This window comes from Vanellus vanellus (genome assembly GCF_965231255.1).
Source record: "Vanellus vanellus genome assembly, chromosome: 7".
NCBI classification, from domain to species: Eukaryota; Metazoa; Chordata; class Aves; order Charadriiformes; family Charadriidae; genus Vanellus; species Vanellus vanellus.
In genome coordinates, this window is record NC_138912.1 from 16,025,619 (window position 1) to 16,035,528 (window position 9,910).

At 51.6% G+C, this 9,910-nt stretch overlaps 1 protein-coding gene across 3 annotated transcripts; it reads left to right on the forward strand.

The window, feature by feature from the left end:
• The first annotated feature begins 166 nt into the window (after positions 1-166).
• Positions 167-7,686, forward strand: DPCD (deleted in primary ciliary dyskinesia homolog (mouse)). 3 transcript variants are annotated; one of them, XM_082486304.1, is made up of 6 exons: positions 173-245; positions 521-601; positions 1,218-1,342; positions 2,175-2,308; positions 6,244-6,346; positions 7,484-7,686. In XM_082486304.1, exons 1-6 carry the CDS (start codon positions 182-184, stop codon positions 7,586-7,588), a joined length of 612 nt encoding a protein of 203 aa, XP_082342430.1. In that variant the 5' UTR covers positions 173-181; the 3' UTR covers positions 7,589-7,686. The 3 variants fall into 3 exon arrangements, with proteins under 3 accessions (XP_082342432.1, XP_082342430.1, XP_082342431.1); XM_082486305.1 differs by having other exon boundaries at positions 521-589; XM_082486306.1 differs by lacking the exon at positions 521-601 and having other exon boundaries at positions 167-245.
• Positions 7,687-9,910: the final 2,224 nt, after the last annotated feature.

Below are 9,910 nucleotides of genomic sequence, written 5' to 3' on the forward strand. Positions count from 1 at the left end.
GCCCCCCCAAACCAGACTGGGCGGGGGGACTTCCCCACAGCCGGGGGCGGAAGACGGGCCACGGGACCGGGCCCGACCGCGGGGCCGCTCTCACCTACAGGCCGGGCCAGGGGCGGTGGGAAGTACTTCCGGTTGGCGGCCGGAAGTGTCCGTGTTGCCGTGGTGACGGGGCCCGGCCGCCATGGCGGTGCCGAGCTGGCTGGAGAGGCTGCGGGCTGCCAGCAAGACAGCGCTGGTGCAGGACGGTAACCGCAGCGGCGAGACGGGATAGCCCCCCCCTTCCCTCCCCCCTCCCCCCGCCCCATTTTGGGGTGATCCTGAAGCGAGCGAGCGGGCGGGGAGACAGAGTGCTGCCGGGGACGGCCCTGCACCCGGGACAGGGCCCCAGGAAGGGAAACTGGGCCACCAACGCGGGGACACGGCTCCAGACAGGGGGATGGGTTGCCAGACAAGGGGATAGGGCCATATACCCAGGGATAGGTGTATTCCTATTTACCCCTACCACTTGCCTTGCCTCTAGGGAAGCGGAAGATCCACTACCTGTTTGAGGATGGGAAGGAGATGGCTGAAGAGTATGATGTGAAGACCGGTCAGTTAGTCAGTAAGTGGTGCTCTCGGCTGGGCCCCAGCAGATGGGGGTCCAACCTCCTGGTCAGGAAAAAATTGCCCCTAAGTATTCTGGGAGATAAGCATGCCTATTGCTAAATTTTGTAGGGACATAAGCATGGTTCAATTTGGGTCCAGGACTCCCTGACTGCCATGGCATAGCAGACCTTGTTTTAGCCAAGGATCTCTCCCAGACAGCTTATCTGTCACAACAGACTTGGACGGACTCAATGGGATTGCCATCTTGTGCAGCCAGGCACCAAGTCTGTAGCACATGCTGGGCTGAAATATGCTTTTTGGGTGGCTTCTGCAACCACAACCACAAGGTGTCGGTTATGGCTCTTGTCCAAAACCACATCAGCTGCGGCATGGCACCTGTTGCAACCCCACCATGGCTTCGGCACCAAGTAGCAAAAAAGAGAGGCTTTCCGTACATACTTTCTGACTTCAGGAATAGGCCAGCTAACAGATCTACTCACACCACAATGGAAATGACTGGAATTAAGAGGCTTATCTTTATCATCTCAGTGTACTGGGCAACTTCGGCAGTCATTTGCTGGAGTTGTTCTTCTAGAGCAGAATAATGAAAACCCTTCTTCTCCCTTCCACAGGTAGAAAATGGCGAGAGAAGAATACCCTCGGGGGTTCTGGCAAGTGGCAGGTTGAAGTGGGAGAGCCAACCTCACCGCTCCTGGGCACACTGGAATCAGAGCTCATAAAGGAAAGCAGCTCCAATGTATGCAAGGGTCTGATGGCATGACTGTACCTAAAACGGCTTAGTCTTGTGCTTACAGCAGTAGTTGGTAGACCATAGATAACTCACAGCCCCAAGAGACAGCCTTAACCTGCCCCCGGCACTCTGCTACAAATCATCCCAAAGGTGTAGGGCTGGGTAGAAAGAAGGCACAGCTTAAATTGTTTTGGGGTCTTCAACAGATTTGTGGTTTCCTTAAATAGAGAAACTGTACTGATGTGTTGGCCAACTACTATTCTGGCTTTTGGAAGGGCAAGGAAAGGAAGGGCAGTGCCAGGATAAGTCAGTGGGTGGAAAGCAGAGGCAATGACAATGAAAGGCCAATACAGGCAGTGCATAGCAGGCTGCTCCTTAACATAGCATGGCCTGTTTCATCTTCATGTCCCACTAGCTTAGGGGACAGAGGTTTTAGTCTCTCACCATCTTTTCTACAGACCTGAAACACAAGCACAGCCCTGCACAGCAAATTGGGGCAGAGCCAGGTCTGAATCCAGCAGGTCCCTAGGGTAGGCAGAGCTCAGTATTCAGTTGCCTATGAGGAAGGGGCCCATTTTTCCTGTAACCCTGTACTGCAAGACTCCCTCACTGAACATTTTCAGCCTCCTACAAGCAGGTAGGCAGTGCCTGGGTAAAGGCAGAGCAGTGCTCACTCTACGAAAGTGATGCTTAGGCAGTTTCTTGAGTTAATCCCTAATACTCCAATGTGAAAAGAGCTTCTCCCCTGTGGAGCATCTCAAGGTAGTACAGGAAGAAGGGGACAGGGAGGAGAGGAGACAGCGGGAGGGCCCTTGCTAAAGGTACTTTTTTTCCGTAGCCTGTCTTCATGAGGAAGGATACCCTGAGCAGCTTCCAGTGGCGGATCCGTAACCTGCCCTACCCCAAGGAGGTCTACAGCGTCTCCGTGGAGAAGGAGCAGCGCTGCTGTGTCATCCGGACCACCAACAAGAAGTCAGTAAGGACAGCACTGCCAGTGCTGACAATCCCTTGGGGTGGGCTGGCTAGTGGTTGCACAGGGGGGTTGTCCTGTCTTCCCTTCTGTTCCTGGTGTGCAAGGGCTGAGAAGCCCCACACAGCTCCTGCTGTCCAATTTCCAATCCCAACTGCCCCAGACATGTTTATGGCAGAGCCCCTCAAGCTCTGTGCTGGCCTTTGCAAACTTACAGTTCCAACAGCATGGTGTTTGCTCTGTTCTTTATGCTGCTCCCTTAGAAAAATAAAGTAAGAGCCTTGCAGACCTTTTGAAGCTAGGGCATCCCATCTTCTCTCTGCCCCAACATGATACCTTGAGCTAATCATATCTCAGAATGCACAGAGCTGCAGGATTCAGCAGGTACAACAGTCGTGGGCACACTGGCAGACAGATTTCCCTAAATAAACCTGTAGTCACAATGGCAATGCTATGACCTGGAGGTAGCAAGAAAGAAAGACTGAATGAGTCTAGAAAGGAAGCACCACAATATTCTGCCAAAAGAAATTTGAGATGGAGGCAGGGAAGCTGTCAAGCATCATCTTATACTGTGACAGTACATGGCCTCTCTCATGGAATGAAACACACAGTGCTCAAAAGCTTTTACAGCCTCCGTGAGATAAGCCAGGATGAGCAGTAGTTTTGGGAAGAGATAGCAAGGAGCAAGTATTGTGAGAACAAGGGAGGATAGTGGAAGATAAGTGAAAGCTATTTACAAACTGGGGTAATATACCAGTGTAGAAAGCTGGGCAGGCTGCTCTCTGCTTGCCTTCCCTCCCCAACATTGCTGCAGAACAGAGAAGGATCAGTTTCATGGCTAAAACGAACCCCGGTGTTTCCCAATCGGCCCCCTGCCCTCGTTAAGCCGCTCTTAGTAGCTGGCTGTAGGTGGTGCTGTTGGCAAAGAACTGCTGCACTTTTACTGCTGGACACCTTTCTGATGGCAGAACCCGCAAGTCTTCAGGCAAGGGTTTGCCACATCAGAGGCCGTGGCAAGAGGATGTTTGAGCTCTGCACATGAACACACCTGGACGCTCAAAAGCAGGAGGAGGCAAGGCAGGAGGAAGGGGGAGCCTGCCCCATGAAAGCAGCAAGCAATTACGGCTCTAATAGAGAGACTGGCCTGAATCCATGCAGAGAGATTCATACAAGAGTGGTCCTTCACTAGGGAGACCTATGTAGCAAAGATGAATGAGTCCCATCAGCCACATGTAGGTACCTATGGAGCTAGGACAGGAAGGGAGTACGTGAGCCTAAGTCCAACCACATACTATCACAGACAGGCTTATCTGCTCCCAGTCCTTCTGATAGTAGTGTGTATGTGGGAACCTCCTTGCCTGTGTAGGTGCTGTAAGGTTATAGCGTACCACTGAGGCTTCAGCTATGCCCTACCTAAGTTCAAGCATTTTTGTCCCACCCTTGGGATAACAGTAGTCTCTCCCCACAAGCAGTCAACTCCTACACACTTATAGACTAGAGACAGTTAAAGGACCTGAAAGTGGCTGATGACCTGCATATGAAAATTAAGGACTTTTGGAATGAAAGCTGAAAGTCTCCTCACTGGGGACAAGAATGACTTTGCTGTCAGTAGGGAGCAGGGACAGACTCCAGCACCAGAACACTTATTACAGGCTCCAAGATATCTTATATCATTTCTCCTGGGTCTTGGCCAGGGCAAGACACCACTCAGCACTAATTCCAAGATAGCAACAAAGGCATGGAGTCCACGGAGAGTGTGCATCGCTGTGGGAGAGAAAGGAAGCCTCGGAGCCTCTCCAGCCCTTGGAAGTCAGCCACGCTGCTTCTGAGCAACAGAGCTGTGCTGACCGCCAGCCAGAGGCACAAGCAATGGGATGGGTTGCCAAGTCACTACTGAGTAGCTCAGCACTAAATTCTCAGCATACCAGTAGCAGTTTTCCCTACAGGCTGACAAAAAGTGGGTTTCCAGTAGGAAAAATAATAGAGGTGACTTCACATACGCACTGTGGATCTCGGGCCAGGACCCAGGCTCAGAGTGCAATACTGCCCTTGGCCATGGGGTGAGAGGCGAGGGCAGAGAATCTGCCTGCCTCAGCAGGGATAACCGCCCATCAGCTACCTCCCCAGCCCAGACAGGAGCTCTTCACTTCCACCCGTCAATCCCGTTCCCTCTGGCCTCGGCAAGGGCTGCTCAAGTGGGATTTGCTTAAAACCTCTTGCTGTAAAATAAATCCATTAAACTAAACTCTAAAAACAAACCCAGAAAGCCACCTCCCCAAACGCCAAACCTGATTCAATTATTGTAGCAAGAGGCAGTGGTAACGTTAGGAGGAGGAGGGGGTGGCCAGGCAGATCTGGTTTCCTTTGATCTTGTCACAGATTTTAGTTTGAGGCCAGCCAAAGCCATTCTTCTCCCCTTCTCCTTAGTCCTGGGGCAGCAGAATGCTGCTGTTTCATTGATGACTCCCAAGGCCCTTTGAAACAGTGGGTTTTTTTTCTGTGTACTGCTTTTTTTTTTTTGTCTAATCGGTAAGAAGTTAACACTTCCTTAACATGTCTTTGTGTTCATCTAATCTCTGCTGTTTAACCTTTGACATCTCCCTTATTATCCATGTCTGCCACCTTTTCCAAATACCGACAGCAGTGACAACACAGAACGGTTTGAGCCCTGCGGTAACAAGCTGTGTACATTCCTCCCACTGCACCAGGAGAGCCATTTGCCCTTTGTAGCTGTTTTCACTGTGACTTGGAAAATAAACTGCAATTTGGGCAGAGGTAGCTAGAGAGGCCAAGCCTCACACACAGCCAGCTGAATGGAGAACCACCCCTCATGGCATGACAGCAGCAGCTGCCTGTTCCCGCCCTGCTCTGGGCACTTCAGTACCAGCTACAGGACAATTCCTTGAAGAGGATTGCTCGTGAGAGTGCTGGAAGAGATTAAGAATCCAGTCATACCTCTACACAGTCAGAGGACCATCAACTACTGTATTTGGTGCGGCTCCAGAGAGAAGCAGCAGATGCAGGGCAAACCATGCCAAGGAAGAAAGGTCTCAGGCGAAGACAGACATGGGTCTACAAGGTTCTGGTCCCAAAGTCTTAGGAAATCTCTTAGCTGCCTAGACAGCTTATAACCACTCCACTTCCATCTGAAAGCCCAAGGTTTGGTCGGTGGAGAGACACAGGCTGGATAAGGAGCTGGCAAAAACCTCTCTGTCCTCTGTTTGGATGTGAGTGGTGATTGGGAAACTGGGATAGAGACCAGGCAAAGTTCAGCCAGGGGAGCTGGGAGTGCGGAGGAGCACCACAGCCTCCATGGGGGTTGCATGGAGATGCTGCAGAGCAGAGGGTCAGGTGACTGTGGGCAGCTGCACCTGGAGCGCTGTGCCTGAGCACCACTGTGCCACCAAAGCAGGAATTGATCTCAGAACAACAGCAAGAGGCCAAAAAGATGGGTTTAGGAAGGATCGCAACACAAAACAGTGCATCACTCAGGAAATTAAGTCACAGGGCACAAGGCTTTGACAGCTATTTTGTCAAATAGTTGTCAAGAGCTAATGGAAGCTGCTACTTAGAGGGAATGAGAGGCCATGAGCAGGGACAAAGACAAGGGACACCTCTTGGTAGGGCTGAGTAGTCTGTCCCTAACCATGTCTGGCACTACTCAAGGGCAAGCTGGAGGGACCCAGCCTGCTCTCACACACTAAAGCCCTTCAGGACTTTGCCAGCTCTGATTTCCCATTTGGAGGTTTGTTTTCAGTGCTCCTGCCAGCCTGGGGGCACCAGCAGGCACTCAACATGGCACAGGGTCCTCCTGCCAACCCTGAGAGGTCTGTTGTCCTCATCTATGGCTTGTAGAACAGCACTCCATAGCTCAGCACTGCTAGCAGGGAAACAGGAACCCCACCTTCCTCATTTCTGTCTCCTCTCTCATTTGTAGGTACTACAAAAAGTTCTCTATTCCTGACCTGGACCGATACCAGCTCCCCTTGGACACAGCAGCCCTGAGCTTCACCCATGCCAACAACACCCTGATCATCACGGTGAGGTTTTAGCCACACAGAACAGCACTTTGCCCTTCTCTTTATGTCCACAAAGAAGTTAAAATTCTTACACATGGGGAAATGAGGCAGAGCAGGGAGATCTGCTGAGGGTCACTGATGAGCCCCCTTCTGTGTCACACAGTCAGTGGGAGTTTCAGATTACACTGGGCATGCTGATGCAGGCCAGGACAGCCAGAGCTGCAGGAGAGGCCCTGCTTGCTGTGCAAGGTGACTTGCAGGTGAAAGAGTGTCTGTCGTGTTCCATTTTCCATGTATCCTCTCCCTCAGGCCTGAGCAAGCCTCCACTCTCAGTGACAGCAAGTTTCTCTTGTCTCAGTGCATAAGTGTTAAGAATCTAAGGACCTGTTGCACTTAGAGATCTCACAGTCTTAAAAAAAAAATTGAAAAAAAAAAAAAAAATCACTTGCTGGTTTCTGCCAGAGAGGACACACTTCCAGACACATGGTAGAAGTGAGAGACTAGCAAAGCGGGCATGTGTTGTTGCAAGGAGCAGACAGAGGCAGACAGATGCTTTTGAGCAGCAGGTGCTCAAATTCTTAAATGTAGAAGTCACCTACCAGAGAGCATCCCCTCAGAGGGAAACCTTGCAGCAGAGCTGGAGGTGCACATGCAGAGGAAATAGGCAAAGAGGAGCACCTTGAGTCCTTCTGAGCTTCTGTTTGCTATGGGCACAAACCCTTGCCAAAAAGCACCTGTGTCCACCGCTAAACTGCAGCTGGGCAAGGGGGCTCTGAGGGTAGGACAGAGGAACTGCAACTCTTACTTCTCTGTCTGTCTGTTTAAAAATGCATATAACACGTGTGAGCATACGATCAGTGCGCACACAGGGATCTGCATGACACAGCTTGCCAGGCTATTCTAGAGGGGTTGGTGGGGGCCAGGACTCTACATGCAACTGTGAAGTTTTACTCACACTGTAAAAGACACTCCAGATCTTGGCAAATGTCCCTGGCATGGTGGCACCACCTCTCCAAACAGGCTTTGGAGGCAGCTGATAACAGAAAGGCCTCCCTTGGCAGGAGGGCCCCAGCTATGCTGGTAGCACCTGGCCCCAGTTGGTCTGCTTGGAGCAGAGGCTGAACAGGAGTGCTAAGGGCATTTCTGTCTGTCCTACAGTACCAGAAGCCGAAGGAGATCCTGGCTGCAGAAGAGCAGTTGCAGAAAGAGCTGAAGAAGATAAAGCCAGCAAACAATGGGGATGGCGACTGTAAGACACAGTAGACAGTGGCTGCTAAGAGGCTGAGGTGGGGGGCAGGTCTCCAGCACAGGTTCATGGTATTTATTTTGCCTTTTCCAATAAAAATTAGTCCTGTTGTTAATAGAGATGTTTGGAGGAATCTTTGCAGGCCCAGAGAGGTGGCAAGGCAGTCGGTCTCTTTACTGCCTGGTCTGATAATTTACACAGACATTTGTGATCCTTCTACGAGTTGTGGGAAGGTGCAGCATACAAAGGAAGCACACCACCTCCACGCCCGGCAGCCCGCTCCCCATCCTCCACGAGCAGAAGCAACATGAAAACTAGGTACTTCCCCTTGGGAATTCCCTCTGTCTGCCTCCATTTCTGAAGGCAGTATCATTTGGAAAACAAGATCCCCCTCCTCGCACCCGTTACCTGCCTGGGATATACTTGGAAGCAACTCCCTCCTGTGCCATCATGCAAGGTCCTTTGTGCAGTTAAAAAGATGCTCTGGTGACTCTGGTATCTCTGCAAACAGCATCAAAGCTGATGGGCATTGACTGGATGGGCATTGCCTGAAGGGGCACAGCCTACAAAACAGGATGAAGAGGACGACACCCAACTGCTTCCTTACCACCAGCCATGTGCGACGTGACATGCAAAATGCAGGCAGCTGTGCAGAGCACAGGAACCAAAACGCAGCTGCCTTCATTTGCATGGCACGGAGTGGAAAGTGGCAGTGGGGGACACTGGCCAGCTCAGAAGCAGCAGTAGCACACCCCTTCCATGAGGGCACAAACATGGCCCATCACAAACCTCGCTGCACAGATGGCACCCCATGCACAGGGACAATACCAGCAGTGCTGCTTTAGCAACTTGCCCTCCAACTGGCTGCTGTCTCTACCCGGAATCAGTCATCCCTGTACTTAGATTTCTTCACGTCCTTCCATCCTGGTTCATATTTGAATGGCTGCTACCCAAACAAACCCTACTTTTAAGCGAGCCAGCCACGGGCTCCCAGCATAGCTCCCCTGATGAGGGCTGCTTTCAAACCACAAAAACTCCTTGGAGCCTGGGTGGCATCCCCAGTTAGAGCCTCACTGCTGGGTCGCTCCAGGACCCACCTTGCACAGTCCTCCCCAAGACAGTGGAGACACCATCAACTAGCAGGGCTCAGCAGAGCCAGTGCGCCAGCCCCACTTGCAGCTTCCCCATTCCCCAACGTCACCTGAAGTGTGAGGTTGCATCCTTCAAACCACCAGCGCTGGCACCACCGCGGAGCTGCAGCTCTGCTCCAACCTTCAGCCAGGAAGAACCTAAAAGCAGCTACAAGAGTGCAGGACCCACCAACATAGGCTGCAGAAGATAAATGGCAGGACTGGCAGCAGCAGTGTTGCAGGCAGGCCTGTCATGGGAGGAGTTTCCTGCACCAGTGATACTTGTTCACCTGCTCAGCTCACATGCTCATCCCCACTCTGGGTCTTGCCCAAGTCCCAGTGCAATAAAGAACCTCTTCTCCCACCCCACAGTTACTCTGGTTCCTTCACAGCCTCTCCCTAAGGACACTGCCGAAGACATTTAATATCTCCATTCCTCCCCTCCCAATTTCATTAAAGGACCTGTAACACACCAGGACCTGAGAAAAAAACAGACCTCCCCCACTCCCAAGCTCTGCCAGCTCTCTCTGGTCTTCTATCTCATGCCTAATCACCTACCTCCTCACATGCAGAGGCCCAAAGTGCTCCAAGCAATACAGCAGCAGTATTTAGCAACCCATGATGCAAAGCACCATCATTTCAGCAACAGCTCAGTGTTACCAATAGCCTAGAGGTCACCTGAGAATCATTATCTTGGTCTGGCAGCCTTTGGGATCTATAGCTTTGAGCTGATGGAAGATTGTTCCAGCCATGGCATCTTTTTACAGCAGTAGATCATTGCTTGGGGCACTTGGACATCAACTCTGCCACTTAAACAAGGAGAATATGTAGCACCATGGTAGCTAGAGGGGAGTCGGCAGCAAGCAGGCACGAGTGGCAGCAGAGGGACTGGCACAGATCAGGAACTATGCTGGAAAGATCCTTGTGAGAATGTGACCCTGCAGCAAAACCATGCTTTTAAATTACTTTGCACCCTGAGCTGCTGTCTCGCATCCACTGGGAATGGAGGGCTCCCTTCCAGAAGGCGAGGAGCTGCTCGGTTCCACTCCTGCCCTGCTCGGGCAGGGGCTCCAGCAAACATCCTCTTCCAGTTTTTGTGCATCACAAGGGAAAAGCAGCCTCTTGACAGTGGAAATTACCTACCAAGTTCTAACAAAGGACCACGCTGTGTGCTTTGCTCTAGAAGTGCTCCCAGTTTGTGATACAAAA

Coding starts and splice junctions, on each gene's coding strand:
- DPCD (XM_082486304.1), top strand. CDS start 182: ATGGCGGTGCCGAGCTGGCTGGAGAGGCTGCGGGCTGCCAGCAAGACA. Junction 602..1,217: donor GAAGACCGGTCAGTTAGTCA/GTAAGTGGTGCT, acceptor TCCCTTCCACAG/GTAGAAAATGGCGAGAGAAG. Junction 2,309..6,243: donor ATCCGGACCACCAACAAGAA/GTCAGTAAGGAC, acceptor TCTCATTTGTAG/GTACTACAAAAAGTTCTCTA.